At 37.9% G+C, this 18,540-nt stretch overlaps 1 protein-coding gene across 2 annotated transcripts in view; it reads left to right on the top strand.

Moving 5' to 3' along the window:
- Nucleotides 1–18,540, top strand: part of phf24 (PHD finger protein 24) — a 51,725-nt gene that overhangs the window by 20,443 nt on the left and 12,742 nt on the right. For both annotated transcript variants that reach the window (XM_021318763.2, XM_021318764.2), the window contains exons 2-3: nucleotides 7,561–7,982; nucleotides 13,790–13,975. In XM_021318763.2, the coding sequence (XP_021174438.2) occupies nucleotides 7,563–7,982; nucleotides 13,790–13,975 (606 nt within the window). In that variant the 5' untranslated portion in view covers nucleotides 7,561–7,562. The remainder of the gene's footprint in view (nucleotides 1–7,560; nucleotides 7,983–13,789; nucleotides 13,976–18,540) is intronic.

Below are 18,540 nucleotides of genomic sequence, written 5' to 3'. Positions count from 1 at the left end.
ATGAATACTTTTGCAAGGCACTTTGAAGTGCAATAAAGTCAATTGAGGAGAAAGTTTAGCTACAAATCTAAAAAAAAAAAAAAACATGCAAATGATTCGAGCAGGATATCCTATGTAATTGTGATTTCAAACCTACTGATTTAAAAAAAAAGTAATATAATGCTAAGTCAATTTTCTGTAAGGGTGAGTAACGTATATCTTCACAATTTTCCCCCTTCCATTTTGTAGTTGTCACGTTTTAAAATGAGCGTATTTCCACCATGAGGAACCCTATTCTTTGCTAAAGTCCTGAAAGACAAGGTAATGTTAGCATGAAGCATGGGCACTTATTAAAGGGTAACTCTCCAGGGGATTTCCTGGAAAAAAAAAGGAAAGCCACGTGACAGAATACTGAATTTTAATAGGAAAGCATTTATTAAAATCAAAGAAGAGCTTTCATTGAAAGGTCACATTTCTGTGAGGACATGGGTCTTAAAGACTTATATTTGATTAAAATTTCTGTAAGCCTGAGTATTAAGACCCCAGTTTGTTGCATAATTTTTACACAATTTTAAAACAAGGTTTATTCTGACACCCTTCCATTACAACCAGCATTCATTTATTCAGGAATTTAAGCGACAAAAGCTCACCTGTTTGATCAGACCGTGTAAGCAGCCTTCACTCCCAGCATGCATTAATAATTTTTGGCTGCCCGTGACTTTTTGTGATTATGTCAATGTTTTTTCATACTAAATGTGTACAAGGAACATCTCAAAAGAGCTGCTGGTCTAAAGATGCTTTGACCCAGTCAACTAGGCCTAACAATAACAAATCCTCACTTTCTTCTACTTCCAGAACAAAAGAACCAAATGTTAAGATGCTGAATGATTTATCTAACTTATTAACAAGGTCATAGATACTTGCCGTTATTAATTACACTTCTTTGCGGTTGCAGTCTTACAGCTAATTGTTAAAAGCTTAACCCTATTTTTTCCAGAAATAAACCCCCCCACAAAATACACAAAGAAATTACATTGATATACATTTTAAATGACCAATATGTATTGAAGTGAAATAATAGCAGTTTTCAATGAAATTTCACTCCCCGCGTTATCCCTGAAGATATTGTAAAATTGGTTTTGACACCTTGTATTGTAAAAACCTTGTAAAGATTTTGACAAAATATTGCATTAGTCTAGACATGTTTTCACCAGTGCTGCAGATAAGGCATAACATGAATGAGCATAGCATGAACAAAATCAGGATCACATCTTGCAATGAGACAAAAAAAAAAAAAAAAAAAACAGGAGTTTAAGTAGTGGGGAAAACAGGCAAGTGGCATGAGATATAATGAGGTGTAACAGGTGAACTAAATAAGTTTGATTACAATGAGGCAGAACGTGGGAAACAGAAGAAAAGCATACCTAATAAACATGAATGAGACTGAATAAAAAAAGAAAAAAGAAAATATTGAGCAGGGAAAAAAAAGAAACATGGAATGTTTACACTGGAAAACTAAAGAATAACAGAATAAGGAAACTCCAAACAAATAATGAAACATGACTTAAAAGTACAATAAACAGCAAGGGAACAGTCAGCAGAAAATCTCCCAAAAAAATAGCGCTTATGATATTTTAGCGTAAGAGTGAGTTTTCCCTTAATTATTCTTTTTTTTTTTTGTCACATCTCAATTATCAAGATTTATTTTAATAATAAAGTAAGAAAGACTCAGGTTCAAATATTTGCCTGACCTCTTTCTACATGGAGTTTTCTCTCTCTCCGGATACTCCAACTTCCTAAATTCTTACTTGCCCTTGGGTGTGAGTAAGTGCGTGTATAGTTGTTTGTTAGTATAACACATTTCAGCAGCAAGGCGGTTCAAAGCGCTTTACTTCATGAAAACTTAAAACATCACAAAAACATCGAAAGGGTCTCCGATTATGAGACCACTGATAAACATTAAGGTGTACTATGTGAAACCATCAATACACATCACATATGTTGGTCAACATTTATGCTTTTCTGGGTCAAAAGCAACTCTAACCAGGTGGGTTTCAACTGTTTGTCAGTTTTCTGGAAGTTTGCTCCAGATCTGAGCAGCATAGAAGCTGAATGCTGCTTCTATGTTTGTTACTGGTAATGCAGAGTAGACCACAACCAGAAGCTCTGAGTGGTCTCAACAACAACAGGTCCTTAAAAGTATTTTGGTGCTAAGTCGTTCAGTGATTCATAAACTAACAGCAGTCTATCCTCTGAGCTACAGGGAGCCGGTATAAAGGCTTTAGAACTGGGTGATGTGCTCTAGCTTCCTGGTTTTAGTGACAACGCGAGCAGCAGCTTTCTGGATCAGCTGCAGCTGTCTGATTTTTTTGGTAGACCTATGAAAACACCGTTGCAGGTAAAGACAGTAGATGGTGTCTTTGCTGTCAAGCTGTTGCAAATAATGCTTGGCTTTAGAATCAGCTCCCTTTACTCCCAGGCTATAAGGAAAAAAAGTGCACATACATTATGTGACTATTTTCCTTCTTATTCGCTTAATGACTCTTTTAATGGGAAGAAAACAGGCATTGAAGAGTAATCCTGCAAGGTTGGCAAGTTAAGGTGACCAGATGTCCTGATTTTATGGGACTGTCCCACATTTTTTTCACTGTTGTCCCACTGTCCCACAAAGTGAAACAATGTGTCGCATTTGAGAGGGCCAGATTAAGAAAGGCCAAAAATGATTGCACATGCGCTTTTCTGAACCAGAATGCAGAGCTGCAGTCATCGTCAATGAGAGCTGCGTCGGGTGTCCGTCATTACGCAGCAGCGTCCCACCTCGTGAGCAGCTGAGCATCAGGATGCTCGTAAAATAAAATGACAAGGATGTTTTTTTTAATTTGTGAATAAAAAAAGTCAAAACAATGTATAAGAGTCCTTCCAATTCACAATTAGCACTACTGTCTGCTGTTGTGTCAGATTAAATACTGATATCAAAAATTAAAGGTTTTTGTTTTGATATGACAAAATGTACAAAAAGGGTAGCAATAACAAGGCACTGTGGCTGCTGAAAACACTGCGTTGTCCATAGAGCTTCCAAATGCAACTGGATCACCGGTTTTGCAAAGATACATGACTTGCATTTTCTCCTTCCACTGTTTTTAGAATAAGAAAAATGTTTTTTTTTATTTGACAATAAAAAAAACAGCCAGTGGAGGAGGGGAATTTGTGCAAACTCATTGTAGCTCATATAATCAGCTTGCAGTTGCATGAAATTGCCAGGCTTTTATGAGCATGTGATGGGATTTTAAGTCTCAGCTACTCTGTTTGTACGAATCTGAACATGGTGAGGATGCCTGAATGGGAGAGGCAACAGAAACCCTAATGATGTAAAAAGTCTCCCTGCTAATCATTCCGGATAAGCATTTGTTCATAGCTGTTTAGGATAATAATCTGGGAAATGATGAGATGCGGAGAGCCAAACGCTCATTAACGCACTGTTTAGATGCTGTCATTAATATGTGCAGCATCTTTTGCTCATGTTTAGATGAGGTAAAACATGCCTACTTTAACTCATGGTGAACAAAGAAATATATATAAAAAATGTCATTCCCATAAAAATTAAATTGACCTCACAAATAAAATCAGTTAGATGATGCATTTCTTCAATAAGTAGTATCCTGACCTTGCATGGAAAGTCATTGCTTAAGATTAATGTTATAGTTAGGAAATACTCTTGTGCTTTGTGCAGATGAACTAAATACGTTACCAACTCATGAACCATATTGGTTGATCAGTCATGCAACTATGCAGTTTCAGTCATAATTTCTGAAGAGCTTGGCTGACATTATTCGTTGTACTCTCAGCTGCTCCTGCGTTGCCCCAGCACGCAGGCAACCTGCTTTTAATCCTTGGATTTACTGTTGCTGTGTTTCCGGTTCTTGAGCTGCTGCCATGACAGATAGCTGCAGAGAAAAGTGCACCCTTCTCCACAGACTTATGGAAAAAATGCAGCATATGCTGATTAGTTGAAAACCCCGTTATCAAGAGTGCTTCTCCGAAATATCTTTTGAGCATAGAAACAAAATTTTACATTACTCCGACTCCTCTTAAATGTAATGACATTGTGTTTTGTCAAGATTCACTTCTTTGTAGACACCCTAGGGTTTACTACTGACACACACAACTGTAGTAAAATTACTTTTTTCTTTGGATATGTTGGACTTGTTTCACGCCATTTTAACTTAATATTTCCTGATGTTACAACCACAAACCTCTAAGTATGTTGGGGGGTATATGAAGTGATAGATAAACAGAACTAGGTCTTAATTGTGAAGAACACCAATTAAAAAAAAAAACCTTTACAAATACAAAACTAAAAACTATGACATTTCTTTTCTGTGCCCTTTACTCTAAGACCCCTAAATAATACCCAGTGCAACCAATATCTCAGATATTACTTAGATAAAATTATGGAACAAACAGCATCAGACCAAGGTTTACAGCAAATATGTCAGTGATGAAGTTGTAGAGAAGTATAAAACAGAGGTAGATTAAAATACCATAATTTCTGAATATCCATAAGAGTAGCTCACAATCCAACATCAGAAAATGGAAAAGGTACAACCTCAGCTGCAAACTTACCAAGGCATAACCATCCACTTAAGCTGACAGGCTGCAAGATAGTATTAATAGGAAAAGCAGCCAATGTGACTCTGGAGGAGTTAGGTATACACACCACAATTATTTTGATTTATTGAAAACTGACAAAAAGAATGCCATTATTGAAAAAAACAACAACATAACAACTCCTGTTTGTAATTTGAGGTGACGTAGGAAACAATTTAGAAGAAGGTGATCTGGGCAGATTAAAACCACAACCTTATGTCTTGGCCAACGTGGAACAACACTATGTGTGGTGAAAAGCTAAACTGCCAATAAACTATAGTTGGTAATCCTGTTCAGAAACACTTTTTGTTAGACTGGGTGAAATTGTTCTTTGATTCTGAAAAGTAGTTAATACATTATGTATTCACAAAAATGAGGTTAAAAAATAATTATCTGTGGGAGCTGCAGGCCTGTAGTTAAGCTTGACCAATTCCGCAAAGAAAGATTGTGATGGGAAAGATGGGAAATGTTTGTGTATAGATTTCGGGAAAAAAAGAATACAAAACATACAACTGAAAAATATTTGTTTTCCTCCCACTTCGCAATAAGGCACTGCTTTGCATATAAACACAATACAATTCACTAAGGTTTGTGGTTGTAATGTGACAAAAAGTGAACATGTTAAAGAGCTTGGACTGCCCTGGGGCTTTTACTAGCTATTGTGCAGAGTAATAACCCTCACAACACAGACCTTTAGTCTCCCTGTCAAGCTGTCTCATCAAGATTCAAGTGCAGAATTACTAAGAAAGCTCATCTAGAATTCTGCTACTTAGCTTTGATTTCAGTGCAACGGGTGACCTGCAGTGCAGTCCTTCAAATCTGCTTAGTAAGAGTCTTGAGTCCATTGACAAATAAATATATATATTTTTTTTTTTTTTTTTTACAAATTTGGATGTTAAAGCCATCAAAGGCTATTCTGCTTTGTCACATTGCACATTGTGATTTGGAGGCATGAAAGTGGTGGACCAGCTCTAGTTCTTATTTTGCCTCGGTCAATTCACACATCCTGATACCAGTGCAGGAGGATAACATATCACACCTGGTTTGAAAGTGTTGTGTGACAGGAGTGTTTCCTGATCCGGAGGAAAGAGACGTAGAGCCTTAGTGAAAATGAAAGGCTTTGAAAGGGAAGGTCTGGGCTGTGAGGTCCATGTAGCGGGGGCATGAAAAACACTTAGTATCAGGTGAACCTGTTTGAAGACCATTTTCAGAAATGCGGAGGAGGGAAGAAACAAGTTGTATCAATGTGTTGTGCAAAGGGTTCAGGGAAGGTGCAGCATAATACATTTGATTTTGAGGGGTCAGGCTTTCATATGAGTACAGGAAAAAGGACAACCTGTTTACTTTGTATGTCTTTATAGAAAACCAGTTCTCATTTTCTGGCAATCCTCTATGTCTTTAAAGGAGCAATAAGCACAATTTCAATATTTTAGATAGAAATGTCACACCACAGCTCTCTGTGTCGTTCTACAGGCTCTTGCTTTACATAGACCAGACCGTACGTGTGCATGCGTGGGCATGCATGTGAACAGCCCCTCCCTGCCCTAAAATACCACCATCAGAGCAGTGCAGTGTTGGAGCAACATGGCAGAGAGCACCCCTGCAGATGAAAATATTTTCTTGCTAAAAGCACTATTAAATTATGAGTTACGTATTTCTTCACAAGAAGTGTTCCTCCGAAAGGTGAGGCTGTTTTGCTGTCTTGTTGTCCTTGTGGGTGTATAGGGTGATGCATGGGAAGGGAAAGGTCGTGGTTGGGTTTTGTTTTGGTCTACGGACAGCGCTCAAGCACCACCTAGTGGTGAAATATCGCTTATTGCTCCTTTAATGTTAAACTACTGTTAAGTCTAGTTCTCGTGAAATTTTTGTTGGAAGATATCTTTCTTTAGAAGAGACAAGGAAGCTGGTCAGAGGTGATGGGAACAAAGATGGAGCTAAATAGAGCTACAAAATAACCTGGAAAAGACTTGAGGCGTCGGCGGTTGATCCCCTTCCAGCAGGGCAAAAACCCAGGGCATGTACGAAGGTCTTAGTCCTCGACTCAGTTGACCCAGGTTTTACTCCGACCCGCAGTCCTTTGCCGCATGTCTCTCCCCCTCTTCCACCCCCTTCTTGTCAGCCTACTGTGTTAAAAAGTGAGCCACTAGAGCTGTGAAAAATCTCCAAAAAAAAAGAGAAATGGCCGGTCAAAGCCTGAACCCAAATCCACTAGAAGATTCATGGCAATACTCGAAAAATGGTCTTTACGGATCCTGTCATTTCAGTCTAACTGAGCTTAAGTCATTTTGCAATAAAGAATGAGCAAAACCTTCCATCTCGTGATTCAGTTTTTATAACTGTTTTCTCTCACTTGATAATGAGGCATTGCGTTGTGTTTTTCTACCACATAGAGTTTGAGTAAAAGACACTGAAGCTGTGGTTGTAACATGTCAAACCCTGTGGGGATTTAAATAGTTTTGCAGTTTACGGTATACTGCTTTGTTAATGGGGCAGTAATGCTTGCATTCTTATGAGCAGGGCTTTTTGACATAGTGTAGCATTATCATGTGTTTACCAGGACCAACACATTTTAGCAGTTGAAGAATTAAACTTACAGTATGGATATTACGTTTACATACACGTATCAAAGGCAATAACGTCAAATAAAACTTGGACTTCCTTGCCCATGGGTCTACTGTAAGTGAATTTCTATACCTCTGTATATGTGCTTTCTGTGGTTAGTGGGCATAGCCTGGGAGGGAAATTGTAATTGAATTTACCTCCAATCAAACTGTAGCTGTATTTGAGCTCAAATCTGATAGCAGCTACAGTCTTGTCTCTGTATGTTGTCTCTACAATGTCAGATGTCTCAGTGGAAAAAAGACATAGAGAAATGAATAGAATATTACTTATTCATAGAAAAACATGCCTCTTTTTCTCTCCATCTCTCTGTAGCCATGGGAGTGCTTATGTCAAAGAAACAGCAGGTGGAGAAGGTGCAGAAATGCAGTGCTGTCGTCTCGGCCTTCCAGGCGGGCATTAAGGATCGTACAGCCAAGCAAGCGGAGGCAGACGCGGGGGACGGGGAAGACGATGCCAAAACCTCAGCCAGTCCTGATGAGAAAAACACTGAGGAGGTGAAGCCGGAGGAGACAGACAATGACGCAGGACCGTCAACCTCCCAACAGGCCTCAGCTCCGGTTAGAGATGAATGTAAAGTCAACCAGGAGGCTTGGTCGAGGTTACGGGACGGGAAAGGTGTTGAGCCTGAAGACCTCGACAAGAGCCATCAACTCACGCCCCCTGCTTTTGTGCGACCAAAAAGGGAATCTGACGATGACCAGCCTATTGAGGTGGACCTGGAGAACAAGGAGCAGGTATTGATCAGTACACTTGTAACCTCTGGTTCTGTAGCACGGTTAAGCTTATAAACACAAAGATACTGAATAAGTTCTACGTTGCTAATACGAAAAGTGGAAAGTTTAAATCTTGGGAATTGAACATTCAAAATATTACTATCAACTCTAGCGTGAAAAGTTTTTTTAAAAGTGGACTAAAATTGTAAAGTGTGAAGTACTTTTGGGCCTCTCTTTGTTGTTGATTAGTTTTATTAAATCTGGGTATATAACTGAATATCTTTACCTGCTTAACGATGAACAAAACCCACAATATTTTAATAAAACTAACAAAAGTAGATTGATGTTTTTAAGGAAGGATATGCAAGTAACAGAACGGTGTGCAATATCTGACAGTTTCTTCTGTTCTATTTTAATGTTATTGTTTTTTTTATTGTTCTATTCCAAGGGTGAATCATGCTTTCTTTAAAAGCGCTTGGTTTATTTAGAAAAATGAATGAGTCTGCCCATGTCTGCTTTTTAATAAGTCACTGGATGTCTTTGATCCTATTTGATAAAACCTTAACATTATTAAAACAATATTTTATAAACATGGTTTATAAAAGACACTTTTTTTTGTTCTACCTAAGATTTTTCATATTAAGAAATTTTTAGTGTGTCCTCTTTTTTTTCAAAAGGCTTTGCATCTGTGGAACTGTTTATCTACTGATCTTGGCATGCCACATTAATATAACTCTTGATCATAAGCCACAATAAATCATTCTGGACAGCAAATAGCCCACGGGCCTAACTCCAGACATCCTTGATCTAAACTAATTAAAGAGCTAACATATCAATATATTATTGTTCTCCCAAACATCTAAAAGAAAGGGTTTATAGCTTATTTTGCCTTTAGTCTCTATTTTAAGAGGAGAAAGAAAAAAAGGAGAATCTATTCATACTCTGGTAACTACCTGGACACGTCAGATATAAACATCAGAAAAAAAAACACCACAGAACAGGAAAAGAGCCTCCTACAGGGACCAAAACAAGGCTATTTTTTTCAGTTGCCCTTTTGCCCAATAGCCATATTGTTCCAGCTGAACTTATTCAGGTCATGATTTTCCCATCATTTAGCTGATAGGGAAAATTTCAGCAAACAGCTGAGGTTTTGTCCAGAAAAGTCACTCTGGCCGCCTTTGGTTTTGGCCCCTGTTTTTGAAACATTGAGGATTTGCTTAAATTAAGTTACTGAGAAACATTACCATATGTCTGAGGTTTATTATGAAAATCTTGCATAGCTTTACACAAAAAACATGAATTTGATTAATCTGTCAGATGAAGTTGTGCTAAATATTTTTGTCAATATCTGCTGTTGATCGGCCACATATTTCTTAATTTGTTTTCTGGTTTGTTCTTCCTGAGCCCAGACTTGGTTCTCCTTAGCAGCTTGTGCTTCTGGAAGAGGACTCTTTGCGACAGGCTGATCAGCCAGTCAGAGGCAGACTTGGGCTAATAATTACATCTGTCTCCTTAAAAAATTATAATTCTGCAACTTTGTTGCAGGCTTTCTGAAGGAATGTTTTATCCCAGCTGCTTGTTTCCTCTTTTCAGTCAAGTATGTTACAATTTCCATAACAAAGATTTTTTTTTATTTTATATTAAGTCATTTAAAATAACCGAAGACTTTCCAAAGGAACATCAGGTGTTTGATGTATTTTTCTTTCCCTTATGAGAATGGCAGTTTCAGAAAATATCCATTAGCTGTAGTAGGTTTTTTGAGGCTGACACCTTTTTTGTTCTTTTATTTTAACAGTTTCTGTTTCTCAATTTGCATTGCAAAACATGCTGTCATAAGAAAAGTTTTTTTTTTAAATAACTGTGCATGTGCAAGACCATCTTACCTGCTCTTCTGCTCCTCAGGGGGATTTTATGAAGAAAAACAAAACAAAGCAAAACAAAACAAAAAAAATCCCAATTCTACTCTGGTCTTATTTCTTTCTACTAAGGCCTTTCTCTTCGATTGACTTTTTGATTGACTTTTTCTGAATACATAATGTATTGACTACTCTTCAGGATGGAAGGGCCATTTCACCCAGTATAACAAAAAGTGTTTCTGAACAGGATTACCAACTATAGCTTTGAAATGTCAATATATTTCAATTTTATGTGATAGACCAGCACAAATTTGAGTGTAAGTGTTGCATATTTGCAATAACCCTGCATTAGTCAATTCTTTGCAGAACCATTTTTTTCCCCCTCTACCTGGTGAAAAAAAGTATGCCCACACCATTATGCTGCCACCACCGTGTGTAACTGTCAGGGTGATGTGCAGCTTTATTTATACAAATCTACTGATCAACTGTGTATTAAATAATACACAGTTGGCTAAATTAGCTAACAAGGTGACATTTAAAGGTGACACGTGAAGGGGACACTTTTTAGATTTTTATTTCTAAAAATGAGAAGAGTACCTTATTACTTCCACAGCACTGCCTTGTGTTGGTTTATCACATAACCCAGCCCCCCAAAAAAATAATAAATTGTGATGTGTGGTTAGGGTTTTGAAATGCACTTTATCAGTGACTGCCTTGTCAGTAACAGAACACATGCAAATCTCTTCAGCAATAATACATAAATACAGTGTTGGATTTTGGAGGTAGAATATCGTCTGTCGTTCCCTCTTTTACATCCAAACAGCCCTACAAGGGTGCAAAGGTGATAAGGTATGAGCTTGAAGTTGTGTTCTGAAAGCCCTATTTCGTGTCCCAGTAGCTGTGATATGTTGTTGATGTGTATGAGTGCTCTTCACATTGAGCATGTTGTGGGCGAGCTGCTTTGGCTGACTCTGAGAGGTTACTATTTTCAGGGCGACGCTGACTAACAGGGGAGGGAGTTCACACAGGCAACAACACCTGCTGGGTTTTTTCTATTTTAAAAGGAGTACCCACTATGACGACTTGGTGCACTCTGAAAAGTGGCACAAAAATGGAAAATTAACAATCCCTATACAATAGTACTAGCTTGCATTTTGATTTAGATTAACTTCGCCACAACACAAATCAGTTGCAAATACTGTTTTCTCTAAAAATGAAGTAAAATAATACACATTTTTGTTAAATTGTTTGAACCACTGTGTGACGACAAAACACCATAGAGAAGTAGTTTTAGCTTATTTACTGAACAAGTGAATCTAATTCAGACAATGTCGTTAAATGTTTTCTTATAGTGTGTTCTGCTACAGTAGGTGTGAACACAAATGTAACAGCGGCAGAAAGAGAAGGAGGAAAACCAGTCCTTGGCTCGCTTCACTGGCGATGCAGTCCAAACCGTACATAGCAGAATAAGTTAAACACAAAGACAGAAGCATCAAACCGTGATGAAAATCTACTTGATCAAAAAGGAATACAAAGAAGAAGAAAACTGAGGAGTATGTTCCGTATGCTAATAGGAGCGCTGAACTATAATTTAAAGACAGTTTGGGAGTGAGCAGAGATAAAGAACCGCTCCAGAATCAATGGTTTGTTGCTTCTTCAGGGCGTTTTACATCACGTACAGCCTTTTTTTGTTTAATTACTCTTCAAGATTTATACACTCAACCACATTACAAAAGCAAACCTCAATTGTGTTATGATTCTGTTTTGAAACTTAATTTCATTCACCTCTGATCATCTAGCTGCAGATTGTTAGGTTTACAACCTACACCTGTTTACCAGCCTTTATACTCTGGCTTCCCACAGTCCTATGCTGCCAGATTATTGAAAGCTCTCGGTGAGTAGATGTCCAGAATTATGCATTGCTGCATTGCCAATAACTCGACTTTGTTCCCATTCTTGGATTTCCCTGTGTCGTCTTGCCCCTGTCTGACTCCTCAACGGCTTCTGTTATCTGGACTTTAACCAGGAGCCTGTTCCTCTAATCTCCCTGATCAGACTTACCCCCGGACTTGTTTGCCCTTGCCTACATTCTCCGTGTTTGAGCAGTGTCTGGATCATTGATTGCCTTCACGTCTCTGTCCCTGTCACCTCTACTGAGTTAAAGGCTGAGATTAGCCCTCTTACTGTTTCTGTCTTGTTTCAGCTGATCAGGGCCAACGCCCCCTCCCGGACTCTAAGAAGTTGTTTCCTGTCATAGTTTCCAGCGGCTTCCTGTTTCTCACCAGCAAATGTTTTCAGTAAATCTTCTAAATTGGACTCTATGTAACGACTGAATTATTGGATCCTCTGTAAAGTTTTGCAAAGGCCTGGCCATGAACCACTCATTTGATTAAGGTGTGTTGGAGGAAGGGTGCATCCAAAGGTTGCTGGATCGTGGCAGTCGAATGCTGGAGTTGCTGAACCATGGCTTAGTCCTAAAGAACTATACACTCTGTTTCTTCCATTTCCCAATTACACACTGTCATTAGTTTTATCATATAACCCCCCCCCCAAAAAAAAAAAAAAAAGGTTTGTTGTTTTAACATGACAAAAATGTGAAAAACACTACATTTGCAAGGTACTCTAGGTATTAATTAATATAAGTAGATTCTCATGTGATGCAATTTCAGTGCTTTCAAAGAATCACTAATGTTCTAGACCTGTGGTCTGCAGCCTGTGGCTCCTGGGCCGCATGTGGCTCTCAAAGAACCTTTATAATGACTCTTAAATAACTTTAGTCAAACATTTTAACAATTTTAACAATTCTAAAAAAAAATCCTGCTTTAGCAGTTTTTTTCCCCTTGTTGTTTTCGAGCATTATATGCATAAAATTTTCACAATGAATGATACTAATTGTGGAAGAAATATTGTTTTTATCAAGTAATTTTTTCCATGTCTTTTGGTTGCAAACCATATGCCTTTTGATACAATTTTCTGTAAAATGTGAATGTTACATTGAACAAACTGTATTCATTCATTTTCATGAAAACGCTTGATGAGTTCCTTTAATTTGTGGCCTAAAAATGAAAGGTAAAATACTTTAATTCAAAACCTTAAAACAAATTCATGTAGCATATAGAGTAGCAAAATATTTTTTTTTTCATTAATCTTCATGTGGCTTTTACCAAAGCAAAAATGTCTCTCTGAGTTGGAAAGGTTGCTTACCCATCACATTACTCCTGTAAATTAGGTGTTTCATGCCGTTTGCATGCTTAGCTGGTATGAAATATGTTTTGTAAATTTTATTGAAAAGCAAGAAATTATAAAACATTTTTTTTAAAAATAAAAACCTTTATACCTGTCTGTTGAATAAAATTTATTTGAAAATGTTCTCTCATTTTAGAAAACGTGGCCGATGTAACATTAATTTAATGGTATTGTTAGACAGCTATCGGAACAAATAATGGATGTATTTTTCTCTTTTGTCCCTAAGAAGTTATTTTTTTATCCATTAAAATATTGAAATATGATGGCATCTTTCTAAAAAAAAAAAAAAAAAAAACTCACTATTTTCATGTGTAGAGCCCAGCACTCAGAGTTACCTCCAGGTCTGTCTGTCTAATAGCAAGAGACGCTTCTGCCTTATTTAAATAGTATTCCATCGCTGCCCTCTTTATGACACCCAGCTTTTAACTTCCCCTTTCAGCGAGGCCATTTGGGAGAGCTCTAAACAGTCTTGCCTGCCAGCTTATTCAGAAATCATCATGCGGAAAGCAGCTAGACGAGAGTAATAAAAGCCTCCTGCTACATACAGATTCCAGTGTTGTTTAACACAATGGAAATTAAAGTCAGTGAGATTTTAATGGTAGCTTTTTGTTTCAGTCAAATGACTGCTCTGCTGAATGTTGGGCAAGCGCTAAAAAAAAAAAAAAAAAAAAAACACTGAATGGAAGCTTCAAATTTCTGATTCAGGCTTTCTACTTTCTCTACTAGCCGCCACGAGACGAGATGTGCGATGTTTGCGAGGTGTGGACGGCGGACGACCTCTACCCCTGCAGGATCTGCACACGGGTGTTCCACGACGGCTGTCTGAGGGAGCTGGGTTATCTTCGTGCCGAGGCCTTGCAGGAGATGAGAGACACAGCCCACACTGTTACGGGCTGGAGCTGCTACTATTGTGTGAGTCAGCAAAACTGTTTGCCGCTTTCATACTGGACGACCAGCATTAGCCCAATCTGTGGTGCACCGTAAGTCTGTATAGGCGCTCGAAGATAAACCTCACTTGTGAATTCCATGCAGGCAAAACCAAACGTGACGCCAGGTACAATTTCACTTGTTAAACTCACTTGCGAAGTATGTGAAAGACATGTGGAACACATGTTTTGCATAAGGGGACTGTAATCTTAGCAGGTTTTGATGGTATAATGTAAAGCCGATGCGATGCTCATGTGAAACCTAATAGATATTATGATACCTATGTAAATTGCCAGGTGAAACCCTGGGGATTACATGCAAAAACAGGAAACCACGTGTCTTACTAGTCATATAGATCAGTCTTGGCATTTATTTATATTAGCATATATTCATTCATATGTGGTCAGAACCAATAAAGAACCAAAGGGGAACACTAGGGGCGTGGGACGGTCCGGGCAGGTCGCTGGGCAAGGGAGGAAAAACAGACTGGTTAGTCTCACGTCAGTACTTTGACAAAGCTTTTCAGAAAGCCTGAAAGGGTCACAGCATAGGTTATCACACAATCTGACGGCGTGCAGCCCATCCTCATATAGCAGCAGCAGCTGATCAGGGTGAGGCCGTCCAGGTGTGAAGGTCATGGCTCGGCAGGAGACGTGACCTTGTGTTGTTAGAAGTGAAACGTGTGTTTGACGTGAAAAATAAACGCGTGGTGACATGTCACCACACGTTTATGTGGAAAATATTTTATAGTTGTCATTTAGTGAAATGTAAGTAATTGCAAATGCATTTTCCACATAAGGAGATTATCAGAACAAAAATCAGAATCAACTTCATTGGCCAAATTTGTACACATAAATGAGGAATTTGGCTTTGGTTCCACTTTGCGCTCATTGAAGAAATTGTAAATGTTTAGGGACATTTTAACAAGAAATTAGTGTCTCATAGTTCCCATATGACGATCCAGGATGAACGACTTGTCATTAAGGGCCGCTCTGTTTCCATTTATTAAATCTGAGCTGGTGACATTAACTGGCTTAAACAGAGTTCATTTGAAAGCTGTTGGGCTGAATCAGCTGTGCAGACTTCTACTTTTATGTGCCCATACTTGCTAAGATGCAGTAAGTTGGAACAGTGTTCAATCAAATATATCTTCATAGTTTCAAAACCTTCATAATTAGAACTGTGTATCAATTTGTTATGTTGCTCCCACAAAGTGCTGTGTAGTTTAGATTATATTCTTGCACCTGTTGGGTTTATCTACGCTGTTCGGTGCAAACCTCGAACCAAACTTTCTGTCAACAATGGCTTTCTATTTCACAAGTCCAGGTATGTGGAGTTCATTACTAAAGGTTATACTATTTTGCAGCTTCTCTAGAGTTTGTAAGGGACTCTGGGCTGTTGCTGTTATATGTATGAATGCGTGAGTGTCTCGGAGTGTTGATGTAACTCGGAGTAAAAGCCTGGTGCAGGTTTTACTGACAAACTATTTCAGGTACAGCTGAGTTTCAACACAATAGATTCTCATCATGAATTCAGAGCAAAGGCAGAAATACACGACTCTCCAGTGAACAGATGATGCAGCCATTTGTTGTGAAGTACAAACAGCTGCAGTGCTTTTGTGAGAAGACTCTTCAAAGTGAAGCAGGGGCTTAACTGTCGTCTGTTTTCCCCGAGAAACAAGTTCCATTTTCCAAAGATGTGCAGTGGGGCCATTTTTTTTCCACTCCATCGCAAAGGCAGTCCCTCCGTCTGTGCCTGATTCCTTCACAGTGTTTGGAATGAGAGTGGAGGGAGACCGTTCATTGAGGTGGAGAAGGAAATATTATCTGCATAGTCTGCAGAGACATTCAGCCTTTTTGGCACTGCACAGATCTAATTGAAGTTGCACAGAAAGGTAACGAACGGCTGCCAAAGCGTGGTAGAAACCGGTGCAAAATATTAAATCTTCTGAAGCCACTTACGAGCCTGCCAAACGGACCTCCAGTAAGTCTAACGCGGCTGTTTATCTTTAATTTGACACCATGAATTATAATTTCACTTCTTGATTGGTGTTTCTTGAAGCTATGTTTTATCTCAACATTTTCAACAAAACAAAAAAAAAAAAAAACAATATCTGCTTATGATTCCTGCGACACAATTTCAATTTATTCAGAGAAAAATAGAGAAATCCTTCTACTCAACATGCTGTTGTTGTTGTCAGGTCATATTTTATTAACTTCTTTAATTTGAGTCAAACGTTTTAATTACTTGTATTATTACCGTGTTTGCATAAAAAAGTGTAAGTGCTGTTTTTTTTTTTTTTAGTTTTAGCAAAACAGAGCTCTCTCAAAAAGGAAATCTTGGATCTTAATGAGATAACCTTTATACATAATAGTTAAAGTAAAAAAAAAAAAAAAAACTGTTCAGTTAAATAAAATTCAAATTTGCATATTGATGAAGAAAAGCAACTGACAGGCAGAGCTCGGAGGAAGACATTCTGGTTATAAATACCTAAGCACTCTAAACATCACTGACATTATGCGGGCAGCCTTAAAGATCTATTTATACAATATGTAAGACCGTGATATTATTTATATCCTCTATACCCACAGGAGCCTTTTGTGCGCCAGAGAACATATTTCCTAGATGCTGCCTCGTAGGTTCTGAGATGAATAAAGCAAATTAAAATGACATAACGCGGATGCAGCAATATCATGAAAGCACCTATTTTAAGTGAGATTTCTGACGGTTTTGCTGTCGCTTGATGTCGCTTCGGGCAACACGTGACGGACGGATTTGATGTCTTCATCCGAAGATGCTGAGGATGCAACAGCATGACCATTAGTTGGGATTCGTAATGATAGACAGGTACAGACAACATGATATCTGAGCGATTCTTAAAGAGGAGCGCAGGCGCCCTAAAGCACAAGTAAAAGATCTATAGAATAAGCTGAAACCAGAGACTTATTTTCAGTCAGACGCCGTTAGTTCTGCAGCTAACCGCCTAATGAGAATTAATGCAGTTGTCAGGAACTGCTGCTGTTCGCTAAGATGATCGTTTTAATTATCCACCAGGTCAGAAATCAACCAGTGGGGCTCAAAACATAATACTCCTGATTTCTTCAGATCAACTCAAGTGAAGCTAACGAAGTGAACTTTGCAGCTTAAGCTGCTGCTTTTCAAGCTTGATAAACAACGTAATGGGCTTTTGATGTAGGAATTAAAAAACATCTCTTTTCAAATGGGCTGCAGGTTGGATTTCTTTTTTGGAATTCATATTTTATTTTCGCTTGCTGCCCTTCTGCTTAAAAAATATTCAAGTTTTGCTTTCAAACCACTTCTGTGATGAATATCACAGCAAGTAATCATTAGAAGACAAAACTCTGTTGTGCAAACTAACGGGTCTTTTAGAATAACAGTTTATTTTAATGTTTCTGTCAACATTCAAGGAATTTTTCTCTGCTTAGACTCCTAATAGTTGAACATGCATAATGACTGCATCTCACTTTAATTCATCTCCTGGTAATTAAGGGAATTTATTTGTAAACGTTCCTAAATACTAAAATGGCATTGTATCTCTTTCAAATCCTTCTAAACAGCATAGAATACATTTGCTTACAACTAGTATTTAAAGGGTAGGGGGCTTTGTTGTTATTCTGTGTGTGTGTGTATATATATATATATATATATATATATATATATATATATATATATATATATATATATATATATATAAACTGCATATGTCTGCAACGGATGCAATTATTGTGATTCAGTATTTGATTTTAAGATTTCATTGAGTTTGGAACTGCCTTGAGGGCTATAGGCATGTTGTTGCACCACATATGATTAAATGCTTGAGGACATAAACAGGGGGAAAAAAAAAATCAAGTAGGTTTCCTCGGGAGAATTACATTCCCCTGATTATGTAAAACTTAAGTTCAGCGCTCAGACGGGCTTGAGAATGCTTAAAGCATCACTGTTAAATATGTGTAAATGCTGGCTATAGTATGACAGCAGGGTGTTTGGCAATCAATGCACTGAACGAAACGGGTAAAACAAATGTAGGAAAAGCAAACTGCTGCTCAGCTCCTGCTGCTGATATAATTAGATCGTTGCTTTCTCTTTGGGGTTCAGATTAGTGGGTAAGCAGTGGAAAATTTCAAAGAATTAAACCTAACACTTTGGTTTCTTCTTAGCCCTCAAATGACTTTGTGAAGATGTAATTTTCTTTCCCCTTTCTTTATCATGGTTACTTTTTTACTGTTACTAATAGCAACATGGTTTTAATATAATGTAGCTTTGTTTTTTTTAAAGCTCTGACAGATTTCTAAAAATAAAAAAGGAACATGGAAAAGGAAAATAAAATATGTGTTTATATTACAGTTACTGGAACCAGCTTTAACGATTACATCTACATTATGTTGCTAAAGTGTGAATACCTCCTAAACCTTTCTGCATTCTGTCACATTAGCACCTCAAACTTGTTTGTATTTTACTGAAATTTTAGGTGTAAAGATTAAGACAAAGTAATAGCCTCTGTCCTGCATTTCTGATTGATGCTCTCCTTG

Source organism: Fundulus heteroclitus, chromosome 8, assembly GCF_011125445.2.
Source record: "Fundulus heteroclitus isolate FHET01 chromosome 8, MU-UCD_Fhet_4.1, whole genome shotgun sequence".
In the NCBI taxonomy this organism is placed as follows: domain Eukaryota; kingdom Metazoa; phylum Chordata; class Actinopteri; order Cyprinodontiformes; family Fundulidae; genus Fundulus; species Fundulus heteroclitus.
Note: the sequence above shows the minus strand (reverse complement) of the source record. Positions and strands in the feature narration are given on the sequence as shown.